Below are 24093 nucleotides of genomic sequence, written 5' to 3' on the forward strand. Positions count from 1 at the left end.
GTGATGATAGAATGCAACCAGAGGTTGAACTAAGGAGAGTGTCCTTTTTTTGAGATAACTTCTTGCAGGATCAGGGACATTGTCCAGAAAGTTGCTTGGCTCTCCCTAAATTTATTCTGCATGGGCTAGATGCATAGGCTGTCCCTCGGCCATATTTAGGAATGTTCCATATAATCTGCAGGACCAAAACAATCAGAATTGTACCTATTTAGAGCAATAAGACTCAGCCAGTGTTCCTAGTCTTGAAGAAACTGTTTATTTGGAGCTTTTCATAAAGAAATAAATGGCTTTGACAAGTCATATCAAAATCTGTTTCAAGTGATATCTTTTTTGTTTAATTCTTTACTAGAAAACTATATCAAAGGTTCTTTCAGAAAAAACTGCTTGCTTCTCAGTGTGGTTAACATGTTCTTGCTGTGTTGTAACGTAGAAATCCAGCCCTGTCTAACACAGAGCCTAACTTTGCAGTCATTTGCTGAGTTCTTTCTCAAGGTGCAGTTTAAGAACCTAGAGTAGAATGGTCAGCTAAAGCTAAAGTTACTGCATTTTGTGCTCCACAGTAATTTGTGAAACTGAGATAGTCCAACAATTCTCACCAAGGGGAACAGGTATTTAGGCGGTGCTTAAAGGTCATCGTTTGCAAAGGTTCTTTTCATTGTCTGGCTATGTCAAGTAGTGCATATCTAACTAGCTTAATTTTAGAAATAGATTCAAAATTTAAATATATCAACAACACTTTTTGATTTTCACCCAGTCAGTATTGATTAATGGACAAGTATTTTATTTACTATTTTTCAAATATTCCTTTAATTTCACAGTGGAATTTTAAAGTTAGTGGAAAAACATTCCAGTTTCAAAGCTATCCCCGGTCTCACTGGCAACACTCCCATAACTGTTTAGGCAGAAACGGGCTGGGGCCTGACTGCTGGCTGTTCCTTGAGTCTCCTCAGTGGAGCTCGAGTTAGATGGTGTACCGGAGATGCAGACATGTCGTCCTGACGTCAGTCAGACGTGGCCGTGACCTTTGGTTTGGTGTTTGTTTGTCTGTTGTTGTTCTTGTTACTGTTCTGTGTTTCTTTTTCTCTTTTTTTACGTTTGCTTTATTCCTCACTGCTTTCTGATGCCATCTCCCTTTACCACTACCGTCCTCTCCACACTGGCTTTCTTTTGTCCATTTCAATGCCTTGACTTCCCATTTTGGTCTCTGTACAGTCTGTCCCTTATTTCTCTGGTGGTTGCAGCTTCTGAGCTAACAATGCTTTTGTCATGCTGTGTGTTTAAAGCCTTGATTTTACTGCTGTCGTAAAGATGAAACTTGACGTGGCTATTGGGCTGTTATTTACAGTTTATTTCTCTCTCTGCTGCACTGGTTAAAAGGACACTGTCAAGGTATTTTTTTTTCATAATTTTTCAAATCATTTTCCTCACTGTTTACAATAACCCATTAAAAGCTTGAAACTTAAATCTTTCCCTTCCAAAGGTCCTCTCCATCATACATTCACACTGGTTTGTTGTTGTAGATTTGCGCCTGTGTGTCGGGCTGGTGCCATTTGAGTTTTTGTCATTGAAAGCGCATGTAAAAAGTCAGGTTTTTTTGTGGGGGGTGTGGGTGGACTAAAGGGGAAAGTGTAATGAATCAAGTGGGCTGCTTAGCAAAGAGGGAAGAAACAAAAGGTCAAATTTGGTCCCTTTAACCTTGACAGTGTCCCTTTAAGTATTTCTCTACCACACACCCTGGATCCCAATTACTGAGCCTGAGTGCTGCGCATTTTTCAGTATGAACTTCCCTGTGTGACTGTCAGCCTCGCTGCAAAGATTAAAGCTTGTCTGAAGCAAGCCATCCAGTCGACACTGGAAGAGCTTTAATCTGCACCATTTGCACACTTGTGTATCGGCACATTCTGCCCTGTTGCAGAGGCGTATGTGATCGGATCCCTCTTGCTGCTATAGCATCCCCTTACTAGACAATATAGAAGCCACACAGAAATACCACCCTTTTCTACTCCGGGAAAAGCAGCCTTACACATTGCATCTATTATCTGTTAAGATTTCATAGTTGTAGATATCAGTTGAAAATGTAATTGTTTTCTTTTTTAAAGGTTCACCAAATTTAGAGTTTCTAGGACCATATTTTGTAGCATCATTGCATGAGTTACACTGAGCAAAATTTCAGCATTGCTTTGAGCTGTTCTGTATACTAGTGTGACCATCACATTAGTGAGGAAAAGTAACTAATGAGAAAGTAAATGAAATTCCTGACAAAATGGTCTCCTCTATTAGCTCTGATAACCATGTAATCAGAACAAGTAGGGCTGTCACCAAGAGCTCCTTTCTTTGGGCCTGGAGTTGAATAGGAGGTCAAATGTGTCTGAATCCTAGGTACCACCCTGCTATATAATGGCACCAAGTATCCAAAGCCCGATTCTCTGCCTTATTTCTCAGTATAAACCAGAAGATTCTCGGGGGTTGACATTTCTTAGGCTAATGAGGACTCTCAAATTCATAGAGATTTCTTGATCTCTTCAGTGCGGTCTTTTGGAACTTGATGCTTTAAAACATGCTTTTGATTGAGTCACTTACGGTGTCTGTCATATTTACAGTTTCCAAGGACAGTTGCAGTCCTTTTCCCTTTTTTCTCTTTTTGGTGCAGATTGTATTTCTTGCCACATTCTTTTTGCCACCCCCTGGCTCATAGGGAGTTATTTGGGTGACTTATCAGTGAAGGGGCAGAGGCCTGTACTTCAAAATCATCTGTTTAATTGGGAAGGGCAAAAACTAAGGAGTTTCAAACAAGAGGTAGAGTCTTACTGTGATGATCTTGTCCACAATCGGCTATCTCTGGTTGTAAAAGATCACTTCTCTGCCTTAGTGTTCCTTAGACCTTTACTATTTGTTTTCTTGTTACCAATTTTAGGCTGGCTGTAAAGTGAAATTCATATTTTAAATCCCACTTCCCAGTAGATGCCCCGCTTATTATGGCAAGAGATGCTTGCATTAGATGTGCCTTTTCTCTCCCTGCTGTCATGAAATCAGCAATAGAATTGCAGATAGTCTACTTTGGGGCTGAATTAAGTAGTAGTCACAGAGGTATGTGTCTCCACTAACTGATGGCAGGGCCTGGGAGCATGGTCTTGCAGCTTGACGATCTGCTCTGCAGTCTGTTCCCTTCCTCCACCATAGCGAGCCAGACCTGGTACCTCGGTCACTCATAATCTGAGCTTTGGACATTCAACTCGGAACTTCATTGGTGCCTTAAAACACTGTTACTCTGCAAATTAATAGCTTATTAATTGCAATGATCTTCACTTCTCTCTTTCCTACTCCTACCTTAAATTCTTCTTTGAGGGGAAGCAGGTGCCTCGGGCTTCTTATTTGTCCATCTTGCCCTTTTGCTGGAAGGTCCTCAGGTGTGTTGACACAGTTTTTGTTCTCTGGGACATTTCTAGCTGTTGTCTGCATGTCAGCCCAGCTTATCTCAGTGCATGTGAGCTCCACGTGACTTCAGTTAGCACCAGCGTGAATCCTGGGGCTGTTAATAGAGTCCCAGCTCTGGGGGCCAAATTGGGAGAGTAGGAGAGTATTAGTGCCAAAAACATCTCATATCTCATTTAATAGAATTGACCACTTCATAGAAAAGAAAGTTTAAATCATTGTCCTCAAAGGTTTCCCCTTTGAGAAACCTTTTAATTTGTACAGCATTTGTGTTTTCATGGGTGGTTATGTTTAGTATTATAAGGACCAACTCTGCTATACTTCGGATTTTCAGGTTCCTAAAGAGAAAGATGAAATGGTAGAGCAAGAGTTTAACCGGTTGCTAGAAGCTACATCTTACCTTAGTCATCAGCTAGACTTCAATGTCCTCAATAATAAGCCCGTGTCCCTTGGCCAGGCATTGGAAGTTGTTATTCAGTAAGTACTTCGATACTGCTTATTGTCTAGTGATTTCCATTTAGAGATTTGCTATTTTTAAGTTTTCCATCAAGTCTTATTTGAGCTAATTGTTGCTTATTTTCTTTTCTTTTCTTTTTTTTATTATTAGTTAAGGTAGTACAAATGTGTCCTCATCCCCCCCATTAACCCCCAACCTCCCCCCCCCCCCGCCCCGCATTGTTGCTTATTTTCATGTCAAATAGTTAACTCTAAAAGTAAAACCAATAATTACATGATACGTAAAACCCTTCTAAATTCTAAAATTCACTTTTATGGCACTAAACTGCGTTTAACATAGCCTAGAAAGTAACTTGTCCCCAGCCAACTTTCTTGTTTCAGACTATTAGAAATATCAGTGGGCCTTGACACTCTTAAATGTTTTGATGGATACCAGTCTTATGTTGCAAAGCTGTGCGACCAGAGCATATGAAGTCTCTCTCTTAGGTTACAAGAAAAGCATGTTAAAGACGAGCAGATTGAACATTGGAAGAAGATAGTGAAAACTCAGGAGGAATTGAAAGAGCTTCTTAATAAGGTGAAATTCTGTTTTGTTTTCTTCATATCTGAAGGTGCATTAGTAGGAGAGAAAAAGCCTTCTAGAAATTTTCAAAGCACTGGGACTCACTGATTACTCTTAAGAAAAAATGACTAGCAAAAGGCACTGTTTTATCTGTCACTCTAAAGTGCAGCTTTACTGGTAAATTGCTGTCAGGGTCCCTTTGGCTGTTGTAAAGCTGACCCAGTGCCCTCTGCTGAATTCTAGGATGGGAGGGAAACCAGCTTGTGCCAAATAGTAGATCTATTGAGGGCTCTTTGCCACCACCCTCCAGACTAGGAAACTCTTTGTTTCTCCTCGTCCTGCTAGCTGCAAACATAATACCAGCTTAGAGAGAAAACGTGAAGTGGGACAGCTCCTGTGGGAGTTGTCATGCAAAACCGGGAGCATCTTGTGACTAGACTCTTGCCTCACTCTCACGGTGCCTCACTTCTTCATCCTGTCAAGTGAAGAGGTCTCTGGCACTCCTTATTCAGGACTGTGGTATGATGAAGTGAGATGAGTGGCCAGAGAATGGCCAGCTGTGGGGTTCCTCATCCCAAGCTTTAACCATCCCGCGAGGCCTCTGTAGTACCCTCAGAAACTGGACCAGACCAATCCTGGGAATAGTTCCAGCAGTTGCTTTGTGTGATAACTTGACCTTTTATATATTTAAAAAACAAATCATGGCCATTGGTTTCCAAAAACAACAAGTTTAAGTTACATTATAGTACTTTGTTTTTCCTGGAAATTAAATTAATTTGCACATGTGTGTGTATATAATATTTTTTTAAATTAATGGGACACTCCTAGTTCTGCCATGTGTTCTGGAAGACAGAGCAGTCTCACCTCACAGTGGTGTGATATCTCTGTGTGGAGCCCTGTAGGGGTTTTTTCCTGTTCTAAAATACCATGATATAGAAGAGGCATTTAAGAATTCCAAGGACCTGTTTTGGTATAATAGCAGTTTAGGGGGAGGAACCAAAGCATGTGATTTGGAGATGAATGCCATCACTATCTGGAATGGTAAATTTTTATTTTTCCCTCTTAGATGGTAAATTTGAAAGAGAAAATTAAAGAGCTCCATCAGCAATACAAAGAAGCATCTGAAGTCAAGCCACCCAGAGATATCACGGCTGAGTTCTTGGTGAAGAGCAAACACAGGGATCTGACTGCCCTGTGCAAGGTGTGGTATACGGACATACACGCCCAGTTGGTTTTATTGGAATCCTAAGAATAGCGTAGATCTGAGGAACCTGGGAAAGATCCACTAGCCAGTCACAGCTACCTGTAGTGCAAAGCGGATTTGGTAGCCAGGAGCGTTGGGGGCTTAATGGGTTAGTTTGGTTTGAGATCTACTTTTTCTGCAGAATTCCTACTTTGTTTTCACAGTCTCATCCTTTAGTTTACTTACATCTCACTTTGGCCCTTTGGTATAGTTTATCTCTGACGGTTTAGAATAATGATGATGAACATGGACTCCAGAGTCATTTGGAGTGACATTATCTGGTTGAAATCCATAACTTAGTATCTTCTGGCCAGGAGACCTTGGGCTTCTTACTCCCCTCGTCTGTTACATGGTATCAATGCTAACTCACTCACTAGGGGATGTGGTGAGTGCACAGGAAGTGGTGGTTGCTGTACCTTCCCCTCTCCCATCTTAATTTCAGGCTCACATTATAGTTTGTCTCCAAGAATAACGAGCCCTGACCCAGCCTTAAGCTGAGACACTTGTGGATATGACCTGGGCCAGGGGTGTGTGGTTCAGACCTTACCTTTTGTGGGATAAATAACTAGGTTGGTCTCTGACACATTTAGATCAACTGGTTCTCTTAAATTCTATCAGGAATATGATGAGTTAGCTGAAACACAAGGAAAACTAGAAGAAAAACTTCAAGAATTGGAAGCCAATCCCCCAAGGTACGGAAAAAAACACTGACGTTCAGAAGGCTAGGGTTTACTGTTCTTTCTGTTAGATTTAGAGGGAAAATTATAAAGCACCATGGTTTTCTTTATGTTAAGTGAATGGATTGTAAATTGTTTAATAAATGTAAGCTGTCTGTGCATGTGGACTACAGTTTACCCTTAAACACAGATTTGAACTGCTCGGATCCCCTTATACGTGGACATTTTTCAGCTTGTAATTCACTGGAAAATTTTTTTGGAGATTTACAACAATTTGGAAAAAATGTGCAGACAACTACGTAGCCTAGAAATCTAGAAAAAGTTAGATATGTCATGATTGCATAAAATTTATGCACGTATTTTCCTTTCTCTGGCTTACTTTATTATAAGGACACAGCATATAATACATATAACATACAAATATGTGTTAATTGATTATCTTATCAGTGAAGCTTCCTGTCAACAGTAGGCTATTGGTAGTTAAGTTTTGGGAAAATCAAAAGCTATCCCCAGATATTTGGGGGTGGGGATCAGTGCCCTTAACCCAGAGTTGTTCAATGGTCAGCTATGCTTCTCTGGTTTCTAAATCCCCTAGTCTTATGGGGGTTTTTTTGTGTTTGTGTGTGTTTTAAATATATCTTTATTGATTTCAGAGAGGAAGGAAGAGGGAGAGAGAGAGAAACATCAATGATGAGAGAGAATGATTGATCGACTGCCTCCTGCAAGCCCCGCACCGGGGATTGAGCCCAGAACCCAGGCATGTGCCCTTATTGGAATCAAACCTGGGACCCTTCAGTTCACAGTTGGATGCTCTTTATCCACTGAGCCAAACCGGCCACGGCCCCTAGTCTTATGTTTTAATGTGTAAGAATGGCCTAGATACTTAAATATATTGTTTTTGAAGATAGCCTTCATAAAATCTGATATATGTATTTGAATGAAAGTGCAGTAAATGAAAATTGTCTTCCTGGAGTGGCATAGAAGGTGGTATTGCTTCAAATTCCCATAATTCTGGGGAGTAGGAAAGTATTACACTTTATTTCCATTGGCTTTTTATATATATATATATATTTTATTGATTTTTTACAGAGAGGAAGGGAGAGAGAGAGAGAGTTAGAAACATCGATGAGAGAGAAACATCGATCAGCCACCTCCTGCACATCTCCCACTGGGGATGTGCCCACAACCCAGGCACACGCCCTTGACCGGAATTGAACCCGGGACCCTTCAGTCCGCAGGCCGACGCTCTATCCACTGAGCCAAACCGGCTTCGGCTCCATTGGCTTTTAACAGTGAATACTTGCATGCTGATACTTTGCTCCATATTGCACCTGGTCTTCACATGAATCTGTTCTGTTCTGCAGTCAGGGGTGCTACCCATTCTTGCCAAAAAGTCCATGCTTTAAAATACAAAACAAATTCTTACAACGAATATGCTTTTATATATGCAACCATATAAAGAAGACTTTTTCTTTTCTTTTTTTTTAAATTTAAATAATTTTTATTTCTTAAAGTATTACAAAGAGTATTACATATGTCTCCCCCCCCCTCCCCCTGACATCCCCCCGGCCTCTCCTACCCCCCAGTGTCTTGTGCCCCTTGGTTATTCTTATATGCATGCATATAAGTCCTTCGGTTGATCTCTTATTCGACCTCACCGGGGCCGTCCCGACCTCACTGGGGCCGTTTCGGCCTCACCAGGGCCATCCCAACCTCACCGGGGCCTTCCCGACCTCACCAGGGCCATCCTGACCTCACCTCTTTTTTTTCCAGGCGAATGAGGCCTAATTGTAATTTGCTTTACGTAGTGAGGTTGGCACTGCTCCAGGTCCCAGGAATAAAGGGGTTACTAAGACAGCTCAGGTCCTACTTTTTGACTTAGAATTTTTTCACATAAAGTACAGCCCCAGGTTTAGCTTGTCACACAGTTACCGAGATCATCCCCATCCACCTACCGAGCATAATAGTAAAGTCCTTTAGTAACCTTGTGCTCCTTTGTTCTCATTTTGCAGTGATGTGTACCTCTCGTCAAGAGACAGACAGATACTTGATTGGCATTTTGCAAATCTTGAATTTGCTAATGCCACACCTCTTTCTACACTCTCCCTTAAACATTGGGATCAGGTAAAATTCCTTTATCGTTTATTTTTTGCACATGTCTTGCAGAGGGTTCTTAAAAGAAACTTTTCATTTGTTTGTTTTTATACAGCTTTATTAAGAAAGATAATTTACATACAAAACTCACTATTTTAAGTGAGCAGTTTGGTTTTGCCAAACGTACATAGTCAAGAATAGAACATTTCACCATCCTTAAAAGTTCTCTCTTGCCCCTTTTGCAGTTAACTCTCCAGCCCTCCTGCTCTTGGCCCTATGCAACCATCTATTTGCTTAGTCACTATAATTTTGCTTTTTCTATAATTACCTGTAAATTGAACTATACAGTATAATATGCACTATATAGCCTTCTGTGTGTGAATTCTTTTACTTAGCTACGTTCCTGTGTATACCAGTGGTTTGTCCCTTGTTGTTTGGTGGTATTCCATTGTATGGAAATGCCACGGATTGTCCTTTCATTGGCACATTGATGGACATGTGGGTGGTTTCCATGTTGGCTATAAATGATTGAAGCTGGTAGGAACATTCATGTGTTTCTCCTGGATTAATAAGAGTGAAATTGCTGAATCTTAATGGAAAATAGGTTTTTAAAGCTTTATAAGAAACTTCTAAACTGTTTTCCAAATTGCATTCACACCAGCAATGTATGGAAGTTCCAGTTGCTCCGTATCATCACCAACATTTGGTCCTGCCGGTTAAAAAATTTTAGCCATTCTAATGTTTGTTGTTTTAATTTTTATTTCCCTGATGATTGGTGATCTGAAGCATCTTTTCATGTACTTATTGGCCATTCGTATGTCAATTCTTTTATGAAAAGTTTATTCAGATCTTCTTTTCATTTAAAAAAAATGATTGTCTTCTTGTTAAATTGTGAGAGTTCATCATGTTCTTTAAATTCTGGATACAATTTGTCAGATTTATGTTTTGGAAGTATTTTCTACAAATCTGCAGCAGGCTTGCCTTCTTATTTTATAAATGGTATCTTTAAAAGAGCAAAAGTTTTAAATTTTATGAGTGTCCTATTTTATTAACTTTCAGGCTTTGTGTGTTTTGTAAAATCCTGAACATTTTTTGTCTAAACGAAGATCGCAAAAATTTTCTCCATAAAGTTTTATGTTAGGTCTGTGATCCATTTTGAGTTCATTTTTGTGCATAGTGAGAGGTGAGGTTACAGCTCATATTTTTCCATATGGTTATCTAATTAATTACTCTAGCACTGTCCTTTTTCTTCATTTGTCTTGGCACCTTTGTTGAAATCAGTTGACCATGTGTGAGTCTGTTCGTTTATCTGTCTATCCATACCCCACTATCACACCATCTTGAGTATGGTTGCTCTATGTCTTGAAATCAAGTAATGTAAGTTCTCCAGCTTTGTTCTTTTTAAAATTGTTTTTGGCTATTTTGGTTCTGTATTTCCATAAACATTTTAGAATCAGTTTACCAATTTCTATTAAAAAATTCTGGGAGTTTGGGATTGCATTGAATCTATAGATCTAATTTAGAGTGATCATCATCTTCCTATTGACTCTAATCCTTGAGCATGATATAATATTTTGTCACGTTATTCCTAAGTATTATAATGGTGATTTACTCTTGAACTGGTGAGAAGTCACAGGGCTTCTTAGATGTTGAATGGACCAATCTCTAAGTCTGAGACTTTGGCCCGACTTAAGACTCTGTAGAAGTAAATATTACACTTTTATTACATATTTTCATTATACATTTTCCTAGTAAGATTATTTTGACTTCTTAATCTTAAGATTATATCTTGGTATTCTTTAGTATTTGAATTACAATGAGGATTGAACTTGCTAATGGTAAAAATCTTGCAAAATTCCCAGTTTCTTTGTGGTTTTTCAGGTAAAGACTAAATTAGACCTTCCTAATAACTCATTTATCATTTGGAGTTTCAGTATGTACCTATTTGTAATCGTGTTGTTTTTAAATGTGGGTGATTTGAACTGATCCATAGAGGAGATGAGTCAGTCATTTAGTAGTTTTGCTGCCAACCCAGTATTTTTATCTAATTCCTAAGAATTGTGGTATGTTTTCCCCAGGAATCTCATGAAATCAGAAATACTGACTAGCCTTCGAAAGTTTCTCTACATAGAAAATTTTTTAGTAAATTCAGAGAAATGAGATAATTTGGGTAATTCTTCCAGGCCAAATCTTGACTTCTTTACTATGTAAATTATCTTGGGCCAATCTTTACAATCCTAGATTGCCTTCATCTGATTTTAGTTTAGGAACTCTTCCTTAACTTTAAAACATGTAAGTTTAAGGAATAAAAATGGATTTTGCTCTTGGGTAAAAGAAAACGTAATTAGGATGGTGAAATCTGATATCCTACCAAGTCTGTAATACATTAAAAAACCAAACAAAAAAGATACCTAATTGTCTGAATTTACTGAATCAGCTTTCTTCCCTCTCCCACCCCCATGAATAGTCGAGACTTGATGATGAAACCTCTTCTAGCCCAGCCGTTGTAGCTCAGTGTTTGAGTGTAGACCCATGCACCATTGGTTCAAATCCCAGTCAGGGCACATGCCTGGATTAGGGGGTTGACCCCCAGTAGGGGGTGTGCAGGAGGCAGCCAATCAGTGGTTCTCTCTCATTGACGTTTCTCTCTCTCTCTTCCTCTCTCTCAAATCAATAAAAACATTTAAAAACAAACAAACAAAACACCTCTGTCTAGGGAAAAAGAAACTGCCATACTTTCACTGCCAAAGGTAGCATTTGGGGATTTTTTCTTTTCCCTTCAGTTTTCTGGGGCAGCTGTAGTTGAATATGGAGTAATTGGTTTTTTAAAAACAAAGAAACAGATTTTTATCGATTTCAGAGATGAAGGGAGAGGGAGAGACAGAAACATCAGTGATGAGAGAGAACCATCAATTGGTCACCCCCTGCAAGCCATCTCACTGGGACTGAGCCCGCAACCCGGGCAGTACATGCCCCGACCGGGAATCAAGCCATGACTTCCTGGTTCATGGGTCAACATTCAACCATTAAGCCACACTGGCTGGGCTGGAGTGATTGTTTTTAATTTCTGTGTTATATAGACAGTTTCCACAAGTTGGTGTTTTTAGCCTTATTTTACAGAACTCAATATAAAATAGCATAAATTAGATTTTAAAAGTGTGAAAATATGTCCTTTTCTCTCCCCTTTAGGATGATGACTTTGAGTTTACTGGCAGCCACCTAACAGTGAGGAATGGCTACTCATGTGTGCCTGTGGCATTAGCAGAAGGCCTGGATATTAAATTGAATACAGCAGTTCGGCAGGTTCGCTACACAGCTTCAGGTATGTTGTTGCTTTACTGGTGAGAGAGTACACGATGCTGATCTTTTGAGTTTGAACTATAGGAAAAGTATTAAGTCATTTCCTGATAGAATGTCTTATAAACTATGTCTCCTAAATTTTAAAATTTGCATTTTCAAAAGGATTGAGCCCATAGAGCCTTTGGAGATTATAACCCCATCATTGTATAAACCAGAAAATTGAGGCAAGTTTTAGTTTACAAATTGTGCATGAATTAGTTGATATTATAATAACAGCCAGTGAGTTTGGCTTTAATTTTGCTAAGTATATTCTTTTTTTTTTTCTTTTCTTTTTTTTTTTTTTAATATCTTTTATTGATTTTTTACAGAGAGGAAGGGAGAGAGATAGAGAGTTAGAAACATCGATGAGAGAGAAACATCGACCAGCTGCCTCCCGCACATCTCCCACTGGGGATATGCCCGCAACCCAGGTACATGCCCTTGACCGGAATCGAACCCGGGACCTTTCAGTCCGCAGGCCGACGCTCTATCCACTGAGCCAAACCGGTTTCGGCAGTATATTCTTAAATGCCAGAAGTTGGGCCCCTAGTCTCCAGTGGAACCCACCCTGTATTTCACCATCTTGCAGCAGGGTCTTTGGGTCCATTCTGGCTTTTCCTACTTAGATGGGCTAATGCCTCAAGCTGCTTTCTCGTTCTGGGAGCAGTCCTGCTAATAAGTTGACTTCTGATTGCCCTGATTACTATGACAGTAGGCTCAGTGCTCATTATTGCTAGTTTCAGGTACGTTTAATATGGAGTGCAGAGAATCCATTGTCCACCCACCTTTGGAATTAGTAATCTTGAACTCCTTATGGTAACTAGTCACTCCCCTTCCTGAGGGCCCTCATCACAAATGGAAATGTGGCCACTAATCTTGCCCTCCATGGTCCCTTTTTCTAGAGTTTTTAAGATCACCACAAATATTTTTTTTATAATTGCTGAAACCATTTTCCATTTAAATTTCCCCTTCAGAGGCAGCTTCTAGCTGATGATGTTGAAAAGATCTACCGCTTCATTTGCGCTGCAGATGAAGAATAGTTGAGAATAGCTTTTCTGTCATTTCCTCTAGTTCTGTGACCACAGAAAATGGGCATGGCCCTGGCTGGGTGGCTCAGTGGGTTGGAGCATCAAGGTTGTGGGTTCGATTCCCAGTCAGGGCACATACCTAGGTTGTGGTGGGTTCAGTCCCTGGTTAGGGTGCTTACAGGAGGCAACCAGTTGATGTTTCTCTTTCGCTCCCTTCTCCTCTCTCCCTCCCCACTTCCTTCCTCTCTCTTTAAAACGAAAGTCCTCAGGTGAGGATTTAAAAAAAAGAAAGAAAATGGACATGTAATGAGATCTGATACTTATTTGAACTATTTATGTATAGTTTTGAAGCATTCAATGAAGAAAAACATCAAGCTCACATGAGAATAAATAAGATTAACCTACTTTCAGTGCCTCTTCTGTGGCCAACTTTGAGCTCATTCATGTTCTGGCAAGCTAAGCATCATAGAGCATTCTTGAATAGCGAGCTCCACGGTTCTGAGCTGCATCCCTTGGGTCTGTACCACAAGCTTCTGCTATCATTCTTCTCTTTGTCCCTATGCACGAGCACCTACCCACGGTGAGGAGTTATTGGTTCTCTTGGGACAGACATTTTACTCTGAATTTTGGTCTAAATTTACTTAACTTTATTAAGTTATCAGGTCCTTTTATTAGTCCAGAAGATCTCTGTATCAGGCAGGTAAGATAGTGCAGTGGTGAAGATCAGAGGGCTCTGAGCATTAGGATTTGAATCCTGGCACTTACTACCTGTGTTATTTCACTTCTGCCTCAGTTGCCTTCTATAAATAGTGGATAGAACCGACTCCATAGACTTGTGTGAAGAATTAACTGGGATGGCATGTAGAGCCTGCTGTACACTAAATGTTCATGCCCTCACCAATACCACCCTCCTCACCAGTGGTCTTTTCCCTCAAACCCCGATAGGATGTGAAGTGATAGCTGTGAATACCCGCTCCACCAGCCAGACCTTTATTTATAAATGTGATGCGGTTCTCTGTACCCTCCCCTTGGGTGTGTTGAAGCAGCAGCCACCAGCTGTCCAGTTTGTGCCGCCTCTTCCCGAGTGGAAAACATCTGCAGTTCAAAGGATGGGATTTGGCAACCTTAACAAGGTAAGCTGCCCGCCACACCTCTCTCGTGCCCACTATACAAGTACCAGTCCAGCTGCCCTCCACTGGGACAGCAGAGGGATTTGCATTTTTATACATCTTGCTGTGCTTTCAATTCTGATAGAGGGTGAGTCCTGTCCATTCATTTACTTTATTGCCTAGTTATGCATAAAGTATCCTTGAGAACTTAGTCTTCTGAGGTCACTTCACAAACCCAAGCCTATATATAAAAGGAGAGTCCTAAATGTCATCCTAAGTAATAAATTTGTAATAAGGATTTCTAGGCTTATAGTAAGAGTATATGAGCCTGACCAGAGTGGCTCAGTGGTTGAGCATCGACCTATGAACCAGGAGGTCACAGCTCGATTCCTGATCAGGGCACATGGTTAGGTTGCAGGTTCGATCCCCAGTGTGGGGCGTGCAGAATGCAGCCCATTGATGAGTGTCTCATCATTGATGGTTTTTTTTCTCTCTTTCTCCCTCTCCCTTCCTCTGTGAAATTAGTAAAAATATTTTTTAAATTATTTAAGAAGAAAAAAAAAAGAATAGATTAGAAGAAATTTAAATAATGTCTTAAGAAGAAGTACTTTCTTTTGAGGCATAGCTGTGCTTAAAGCCATATTCTTGGAGCCCCGCTGCCAGCTCATGTGTTTCTTTTTTGTGATAGGTGGTGTTGTGTTTTGACCGGGTGTTCTGGGATCCAAGTGTCAACTTGTTCGGGCATGTCGGCAGCACGACTGCTAGCAGGGGTGAGCTCTTCCTCTTCTGGAACCTCTACAAAGGTAACTGCTTTCTAGTTTTGATCTTTCTCATATCCTTAAAGGAATACAGAATTAGGAATATTCTGGTTTTTCTCAAATATATATATTACACACATATGTCTTGATTTTTCATTAACCCTATAAGCAATTCCTGAAATTCCTTATAGACGCTAGGGATATGGAAAAAAACAAAACCCTGCCTTCAAGGAGCCCACAACTAACTTGTGGGAGATAGAATGAGGAGGTAGGCAGCCTCAGAACAGGGCGGTAAGGAGACGGCAGAGTGAAAGCCCAGAGACTGCAAAAGAAAGCAGAAAAGGAAGGGGCCGCCCTGCCAGCAAGGGTGAGCCCAGGGAGGCTTCCTGGAAGGGAAATTGGTATTCCTCATGCTCACACTTTCATGCCTGACTACCCCTGAATCTCTAATCACTTCCCTTTATGAAACTCCTACCTCCCGCTGTACTTTCTTCTGTACATATTTAGACTGCTCCTATTCCTATACAGAGCTTTAAAAAGAAAGTATACCTAGACTCTACCTCATTCCAGGAAAAGAGTGTAAGACATACACTGTGCAGCAGTAGCAGCAGGCATGGCCTCGACAGTGTAGATACATCAGTGAACAGTTTGAGTCCCACCCCAGTTCTTTCCGTCACTCCTCACTGCCTGCTTCCGAAGCACCTCCAGGTGGCCAGGGCCTCATCCCGAGGAGGCACTTTGTTCCCCGAGCACATTGCTTCCTGACAGCAGCCGAGTGCTCTTCCCTTCGCCCATCCAGACGGTCAAGTTCTCTCAGTGCTCGCTTCACCCTCTCTCTCAGACCTCCTCTTTTCTACTGCCCACTCCCCAGTCCAAGCCACTCTCTCCTCTTACCTTTTCCTGGTCTGGAACCTCTTTAAAGGTAATTGCTTTCTAGTTTTGCCAGTAGCCACTAACTGCTATCCCTGCTTCTATCTTTTGAGGGCTTTCCATTATCTTGGCCATTACTAAGAAGGCCCGCATAACCTAGCCCTTCTCTACTTCAGCTTCCTCATTGCTCATTCCTCCCAACCCATCCTCACCCCTCCCCACACTCTGGGCTCCAGAACCCTTGCTGCTCTTCTGGAATCCTGGATTGCACCTTGCTGTTTTTCACTTCAGGGCCTCTGCCCGGAAATACTGTTCCTGGGTGCTTTCATTTTCCTTTTTCTCTTCCTTCCCAACATGGCTTACTCTGCCCAGCTTTTAGGTCTTCACCTAAATGTCACTGTTTCAAAGAGGACTCCCAAGATACACATACCTCCACTGCTTCAGATCTCAGTTCTCTGTGTCCTGTGTTTTTCTTCAATAGCTTCTATCACAGTTCATAATTATCTATCTGTGATATCTGTCTGTGGAGTAGTCAGTTATTGTTTTTATATCCCCAGCATCGACTACTGTGTTTATCCCTGAAGTCTCCTGCATAGTCACCCAGTGGATGAGTAAAGGTGGTGATGGGCTTGGAGGGGCCTGGGATAGCTGAAAGGGAACCCCTGCGGAGCTGTCCCCGGTGGTCAGGGCTAAGAATTCTTGGTCTCAGCATAGGGATACTTGTTTTCTTTTGCTAACAAGGTCTGAAGTGACACCTGCAGTTATAAACAGGGAAGTACACGAGTCACCGCTGCAGCTTGCCACCTCCCTTCTGGGGGCAGATTTCAAGTTACCTTTTCAGAAACAACTTGTCTCTAGCTGAGTGGTGCATGTCTGTTGGTTGTCAGATTTCAGAGCACCGAGAATAATGGACCCATTAAGGAGGTTCTTGAGAAAAGTCTGTAGGAAAACCCTGGAATTGTCTTTTCTGTTTCCCTAGCTCCAATACTATTGGCACTAGTGGCAGGAGAAGCTGCTGGCATCATGGAAAACATAAGTGATGATGTGATCGTTGGCCGATGCCTGGCCATTCTCAAAGGGATTTTTGGTAGCAGTGCAGTGCCCCAGGTGAGTGAGTGGGGAAAAGCGGGGACCTGGGGTTTGGACAAAAGACACGTTTGACATAGTCTCTTAAGTTGCAGCACAGGTGCTTGGTCAGGACAGTTTCAGCCAGAATTGAGAAGTGTGTATGGATTTACATGAATGCTAATGTCTGGAGTTCATGCCTAAGTGTGGGATTCAGAAAGTTATTTGCTGCATTTCTTACCGTCACCACCACACCCCACCTTTCAGAGTGGCCAGACTCCCTCAGGGAAGTCTTAAGATAATCTTTTGGTACTTTTTTCTATTCTTTAGGCCCATTGAAACACTTACAGACCCTTATGATTCCTTTGAAAGGAGGTATATCAGTACTTCATGTGAATTTGGGAGAGAGTTTTTAATTTAGATCAAGTCCTTGGTAGAGCTCTGGATTCATAGACATAGGCTTGGTTGCAGTCTGAAGGCGTTCTGTTACATATTTTAAAGCATCAGCATTTACCACTTGGCTCTCATGTCTGTTTCCTCTTCAGCTCTCTCAGAACTTGTATCTCCGCTCACCACCATTTTCCACCTTTCAGATATTACTGTCTGTCCTTAGTGTCCAGCAGTAACTTCTGCCCATGGTATTTTCTTTAGCCCAAGGAAACGGTGGTGTCTCGCTGGCGTGCTGATCCCTGGGCCCGGGGCTCCTATTCCTATGTGGCTGCAGGATCATCTGGGAATGACTATGATTTAATGGCTCAGCCAATCACTCCTGGCCCCTCAATTCCAGGTGCCCCCCAGGTGAGAAACTAACAAACTGTACCTGGGCTTATTTGGGAAGAGGCCAGTATCCCAGGTTCTCAGGGTAAAAATGCCACGGATTGGTACAGATTTAGTCAGTCTTGGACCCTTTCACATAACCCAGAGCAGAGGAAAAGGGAGGAGCAGTTATCTTTTGCATCAGGTTTCTCACATTTTGGCTTTGTTAAATCTAAACAGTCTGTATTCAGATTTTTGTCCCTATAAAACAAAATAAAAAGTGTTTTTAATTGCACCCCGTTTTGTAATGGTTCATAGGATTGTTGCAGGCTCCCAATCACTGAGAAATAACTTTGGGCCCTTACCTAGACGATGCCTGACCCTGCTCCAAAGAGGAGTGTGTTCTCAGGACCTGCGCTAAGACAGACCTGCTCTGAGCCGAGTGAGAACAAAGGCTGTGTGCTCTGTGGTTCAGGGCAGTCACCCCCACCTCCAGTAGGTAGTGCATGAGGCAAGTGAGCTTCAGAACTGGGTGTCCCCAGAGTTAAACTGGAATGTGAGAAGAGGTGCAATTACATGTCACTCTGGAACTAAGGCTGGGCTGAGTTTTGTTGTCCCCTCCTAGTTCTGTCAGTTCTAATAAAACGCCTGCTCCTAAGGGCGACCCTTTTTGGTAGAATGATGGGCTAGTGGTTTGGGGGTGGATAAGTTCAGCCTTAAAGGCCAACAGAAACTTGGAAGTTTAAACACAGCAAAGGTATATTTGCAATGTGCTGATTTCCTCTTAACTTTTCTTCCTCAAATAGCCAATTCCACGACTCTTCTTTGCTGGAGAACACACAATCCGTAACTACCCTGCCACCGTCCATGGTGCTCTGCTGAGTGGCCTTCGAGAAGCAGGAAGGATTGCAGACCAATTCTTGGGAGCCATGTACACCCTGCCTCGCCAGGCCACGCCAGGTGTCCCTGCACAGCAGTCCCCAAGCATTTGAAACCAATGTACCCTAAGGGAAGAGGCTGACGTGTGTGTCTTTTGCTGTGTAAGCAAAGTTCTTCTAGCAATAGATTCCTGAGAAACCTGCCCTGGCTTTTGGGCTTCCGGTCAGTTACCGAAGTTCAGGATGGCCAGGTGGCCCAGGAGGTTGTCTCCTTTGAGTGACTTGGAGCCAGGGATGAAGGCACTTGTCCAGTTAGTGTGGAAGTGTGTGTTCTTCAAGACGGAGGCAAGCAAGTGCTATGAGAGAACATCTTAGTCTCTTGGTGTGTGGTAGTTTTTTTTATATTTTGAGAATAAAACTTCATATAAAATTAGTCCTATCGTTTTGTTTGTTTTCCCTTAGCGTTAGAGCTGTATACAAGACAGGAGTGTTCTCCGTTGGAGATGTTAATGTCATCTGTTTAATGAGGAGGATGTTTATGTAAAGGAGAAGATGACTTGGTCAGAAGACAGGCTCCTGTAGAACAGTGGGCTTCCTGGTCTGTGAGGCTAGATTTCCCCACAAGGGTGGGGAAGGTGACCATGTGCCAAAGGCATGAGCATACGGATATCGGGAAACTGAATTCTCAAAAAACCAGACAACACAAAGTTTGGGTAGTCCTCTACAGACCATCCTGGCTTTATTCTCCAGATTCCCTCCATGGGTATGTCTAACTGTACTTCTGTCCAAGGTACTGGTATAAAGTTTTGGCAACTTCTACATAAGGAACAGATCAAGGGTTTAGGTAACTTCGCTACTATAACAAATTACCAACAAGCTCTGAGGGAAGATTCTATTTCCTTGCTTTTCTCAGCTTCTAGGGGCTGTCTGTATCCTTGGCTTATGGCCCCTTCCTCCATCTTAAAAGCACACCAGTCTCTGCTTCCATCATCACTTGTGATCTTTAGATCCCCCTCCATCTCACTCAGGATACTTGTGATTTACTTTAAGGCCCACCCAGATCATCTCCCCCATTTCAAAATCTTTGAGTCTCTTTTGCCATGTAAGGTAAAAACTTGTAGGAACAGAATGTCTGCCTATTCCTTACCCAAGGGCTCTTAGCAGACTAAATGCGAGTGTATAATCTGCTTCTAGAAATCGGATTTAACTTGCATTAGTGAATTCTTCCCTAAATGAGGTTTTATTCTTAGTAAGATTTAAGGGATATTACATTGGTGGTCTGAGTGGAAGGCTTTTTCCCTAGTCTTGGGATGAGTGACAGTAATTAGGAAATTTTGCACACCAGAATCAGAGCAAGTGGTATAATTGATGTAAAGGTGAGAGTAGCAAACAGTGGGAAGTATGACGACTTTGGAGCCCAGCTCGGCCATTAATATTGTTACCTTGGGGCAGGGAGGGGGTGGTTAAGGTGTTTGAACCAGTGTTAGGTGCTTTTGTTTTTTAAATAGATGGCATAGGACCCTTGAGAGAAGTTTGTTTTGTGTGTGACAAGCCTAAAAATAAAATGTAGCAATAAAATAGGTGCTGGATGATTCTAATACCAATTCAGTTCTGGCTTCTAGGTATGTTCTTTACTAAGCCTCAGCTATGTTTCCAGTCCTTACAGCACCAGTAATTGGCTGAGAATTTTAAATAAAATACGGTGAAATATACTAGCTGCACCAACGCATAGAAAAGTTGTATGCAGAGATGACATCAACACAAATGGCATCACTGACTCACACACGTGGAAACTAGGGAGCTTTATTGGTTACATATTGTGCTGCAGAGCCGACAGACAGCATGAGAGCCAGAGGATACATGCAGACAGGCAGCTTCAACTAGACACATGCACCCAAGGAGCCCTGAGTCACTGCTCACGGCTTTGCCCTGGTTTCCAGTGGCAGGGTTCCGGCCTCCTTGGTCCCATGCCCGGAGCAGGAATGTAGAAGCTGCTGCACCCAGACTCCAAGGGCCAGGCGGGGAGGCCCGAGCACCTGCCTGAGCAAGTAAGTGTGGACCAACAGATAATGTAATAGCAGTTTTTGCGGGCTACTTCCCCAGCCCTCCCAACCTTTAAAATACAAAAAATAGACTTTATTCTCTTAAAAATACATTCCATTCAGTACATTGTTCTGAGCTGTGAAGCAGCAGGAAAATAGGGCCCCTTTCCTATGATCTTGGTTATGAGGCTTTGAGAACCCTGTTCCCCACGCAGGGTATTCAAAAGATAATCCCTAAAAGCAGCTCTTCCAAAGCAGTCTTCAACAACCAAAAACAAAACACCACGCCCACAAAGGCAGTTAGGGGCCAGACCAGAGGCTGGGTCCCTGTTCCCTTATTGGAAAGTGGTAGCACTTGGCACTAACCCACTAAATATAATGAACTAAAACTGCTCCAGGATGACAAGTCCAAGATCAATATAGACCCCTTCACACCCCAGGAGAGAGGGATGATTTATGTGCAAGCTTGCCTGTGGAGAAGGTTGGAATCCTTGGCCCCACTGCAAATCCCTGTAACCCACATTATAACTGCTTCATTGCCACTCAAAAGCAGAAACACCCACTGCTTCTTTTTGCCCGTATCCCTGCAGCTTTCTCCAGTTTTTAATACCAGAACGGCAAGAGACAGGTGAGAGCAGGTAGAAGAGACCAGCTCCTGGCTTTTGGCCAGCTCTACTTCCTCCAGCAAAGCAGCTCTGGAGAGCCAGGTTCCCCGCCTCACTAGGACCCTCCCACGACCACATACCTGCCAGGAAAATTGAAAGTTCGAGCTAAGCTGCAGAAAAGGCCTGTCGTAAAGTGGGTTTATTGGCTGGGACAGGGAATATTTGGCTTGATTAGAGAACTATTCAACTACCAGGTCTCCCTTTTATTTGGATGTTTCTCCCAGAACCCCTGATGATGAGGCCTGGGTCCAGATGGTCTCACCTAGGTTGCTTTTCAAAAACGTGTCTTCCAACTTTGGGATCTGAGAGCCAGCCTTGCCAGCCATTTGAAGCCCAAGATAACTGAGCCTATAGCCTTCACAGGCTATTACAAACGGTATTTTCTATAATGCTGAGGACATTTCTTTAAAATCTATTTTCAGCAGTTCTAGAAAATGTGCAGATGAAACAAAATATCCTGAAATAACTGGTACAACCAAACCTTATTGCACTCAGATTTTAAGATAGCCGCCCCAGCGAGAGAGCATCAGAGCTGTCCCTCTTCCACACAGCATTTTGGGTAGCGGCAGATGTTGATGTTCCTGAAATGTGAACAGATCCAGACTTTGGCACCAGGAGCTACAGCACCAGAATCCAGGGCTCCAGTGCCCAAGATGAGAATTATCAGCGAGAACTTTGAAGGCATGGCTTGGCACTCGTGTTTCCACCGGCAGAGAAGAGCCAGACCTTCCTATACTCTTAGTTGACGACCAATGGAAGTCAGTTTCCTTTGGACTGTCAGGGTTGCCAACCAGTGAAGATGGTAGGGAGGCTATAAGTGAGAGGTTGCAGCCTTGAGAAAGCTAGTTTCTGGCTGGTGACCCAGGAGAAATCAGTAGGAAGAGGTTTTGAAAATTGCATCTGAAGTTGAACATCTGAGGCAGCAATGTGAAGTACAGGCAAGCCTCATGACAGATTGGCAAAACTCCAGAAAACGGAAACAGGAGCAAAACATTCCTGTCCCTGAAAGGACAGTAGGTGCTCCCCAAGCCTCCAGGACTGCCAAGTCTGATGCAGACATAGGGGGGATGAACATTGATTCCCACACTGAGTAAAGCCAGAAAAGATGACTCAAGAAGCATAGAAACAGGACACACACCAACTGGTGTTATGGAAAGTGCAAGCAGGAGATACTGTATGGCATTGGTGCCAAAAATCTAACCATGTTACAGACTGGAAAAATGAAGCCAATGGAGTGTTTCTGAGCTCAACCTCACGATTAAAAGGGCCCAGGAAAACCATCAAAGGACACATTCCTCAAACCCATTTGGATGACTGACACCTTACAAAATCGAGAATCACACCACCACCACCCAGCGGGATGATGGAAAAAGAATCTTAGACTGCCAGATTTAGGACCCTTAGAAACCATTTCAAAGAACTCATTTTATAGATAAGGAAACTGAGGCAAAGTACAAAGCCATTAAGAAAATCTAGCTTCCCTGACTCCTACTCTGCTTTCACTATGAAGGAAGTCTCTGCTTCATAAAGGTAGCCTTTGAAGGGGATCCCTTTTTTGAACTGAGAATGCTATAGAAATAGCAGTGTCAAATTACATGGTTTTTTTTTTTTTAACTTCCCCATGTGAATAAGCAAGCTAATCAGTTTTTATTTATGTGGCTTCCTGAAAAGTTTGCTGCATTCTGAATTGTATAAATCTGGGGCCCTTAATGGACATGTGTTACCTTTCCTCCCATGAAGTCGTCATGATAGTTCGTTTGCAGGAATCATGGGCCCACTTCTGTAGGAATGCATCAGCTTGGTAAAGTGCGATACCTCCTCCCTAGGGGATGGAGGAGGAGGAACAAAGTCCAGGCCTTTCATGGAGCTATTGCTTTGTGGAGTGACTAAAGGGAAAGTGCTTCTTCCTGTCCACTTTCCCTTTGCTGGGCGCTTCCTAGAAGGCAGAGTATGCTGGGTCAGGCCCAGTTTAGTCTGGGAATATTCCGAAGGTGGAAACAAAGTCAGCGTGAAGTCTCCAGCCACAGGAGAGAAGCAGGCAATGCCAGTAGCATTATTGGTGCCCAGGGAAGGAGATGCATGAGGTTTGTGCACTTCCGGGTGCTTTTGGAAGGTGAGCTGGGGTCGGGGGAGGGATGATGTCATTCCAATAGGTGGGCAGGTATCTGTGTCTCTGCCTCCAGAAAACAGTGGTCAGCAAGGGGGCCAGGTCATAGTCCCATAATCCCCTAGAGGCAGCACAGACCTCTCCGGTAAAGTCTGAGGAATTCCGAAGGGGAAAGGAATGGACGCTCCCTAAATGGAGCTGACGGCTGGTAAGTCTTAGTGTCAGTACTTGGGTCCCGAGGGCAGACAGGGTGTGAACTGGATGTGGTGAGGAGACCAAGAAATCAGAACATTAACTGCGTGGAAGGGGGCTATTGTGTGGTGAGGCTATAAGACGGTTCTATATCATTCCCTATTTGGGGGCCAGAGTGGCCGATTCTACCGGGAACAGGGCAGGGACAAGGAGAGGGGACTCATGCATCAACCGGGGAAGGCTGGGCCTGGGTGACTGTCCAGCTTGTAGTTTCTGATCTCCATTGGCCACCTGGCCCTGAGCCACAGCCTGGCTCTCTGCTACAATCTCCCAGCCAAGGCCTCGTGTCTAGCCCAGTGAACTGGCCCGGGATCCTTCATAGGATGAGAAGGTGGAGGAGCTGAGCAGGAGCAGAGGACACAGCAGACCTCACCCGGCTGGCTCAGTTTTCCTCAGCACAGGGCCTGGTTGGTCGTGATCGTTCCTCAGCCTGTACTTGCCCAGGCTCTGACAGCCCCTGCTTCACGGGCAGTTCAGGCCGTTCCATGGAGCTGTGTGGTCGCCTGTAGACACTGAGTGTGCAGTCATCGCCTTCTTCCTGTGCCAATAGATGACAAAAGTGAGATATGGAAGACAATATAGTGAGTAACAAAGATACCCTCACTCCCTATCCCTGCTATCCCAGCGGTCCCTCCAGCCTGGCAGAGAGAGATCTAGCCCAGACAGACCAGCAAAGATAAACAGGCCAATATAAAAATTCCTTGGAAATCAGAATAGACTGCAAACTCCAGTCTGCTAGGAACCCCTAGGGTAGACTGGG

At 42.9% G+C, this 24093-nt stretch overlaps 2 protein-coding genes across 6 annotated transcripts in view; one reads left to right on the plus strand and one right to left on the minus strand.

Annotated features, from left to right (window-relative positions):
* KDM1A (lysine demethylase 1A) overlaps nucleotides 1-18700 on the plus strand; it is a 70767-nt gene extending 52067 nt beyond the window's left edge. For 2 of the 4 annotated variants that reach the window (XM_036347889.1, XM_036347890.1), the window contains 11 exons: nucleotides 3767-3909; nucleotides 4375-4465; nucleotides 5517-5651; nucleotides 6312-6385; nucleotides 8383-8494; nucleotides 11654-11786; nucleotides 13777-13964; nucleotides 14629-14743; nucleotides 16548-16675; nucleotides 17285-17431; nucleotides 18196-18700. In XM_036347889.1, coding sequence (XP_036203782.1) covers nucleotides 3767-3909; nucleotides 4375-4465; nucleotides 5517-5651; nucleotides 6312-6385; nucleotides 8383-8494; nucleotides 11654-11786; nucleotides 13777-13964; nucleotides 14629-14743; nucleotides 16548-16675; nucleotides 17285-17431; nucleotides 18196-18381 — 1452 coding nt within the window. In that variant the 3' untranslated portion in view covers nucleotides 18382-18700. The remainder of the gene's footprint in view (nucleotides 1-3766; nucleotides 3910-4374; nucleotides 4466-5516; nucleotides 5652-6311; nucleotides 6386-8382; nucleotides 8495-11653; nucleotides 11787-13776; nucleotides 13965-14628; nucleotides 14744-16547; nucleotides 16676-17284; nucleotides 17432-18195) is intronic. The other 2 variants (XR_004973869.1, XM_036347891.1) reach the window with 2 other exon arrangements.
* Nucleotides 18701-20050: 1350 nt separating this feature from the next.
* The window catches only part of LUZP1 (leucine zipper protein 1), an 80155-nt gene continuing 76112 nt past the window's right edge, over nucleotides 20051-24093 (minus strand). For both annotated transcript variants that reach the window (XM_036347887.1, XM_036347888.1), the window contains one exon: nucleotides 20051-23871. In XM_036347887.1, the coding sequence (XP_036203780.1) occupies nucleotides 23716-23871 (156 nt within the window). In that variant the 3' untranslated portion in view covers nucleotides 20051-23715. The remainder of the gene's footprint in view (nucleotides 23872-24093) is intronic.

This window comes from Myotis myotis, unplaced genomic scaffold (assembly GCF_014108235.1).
Source record: "Myotis myotis isolate mMyoMyo1 unplaced genomic scaffold, mMyoMyo1.p scaffold_m19_p_2, whole genome shotgun sequence".
In the NCBI taxonomy this organism is placed as follows: Eukaryota; Metazoa; Chordata; class Mammalia; order Chiroptera; family Vespertilionidae; genus Myotis; species Myotis myotis.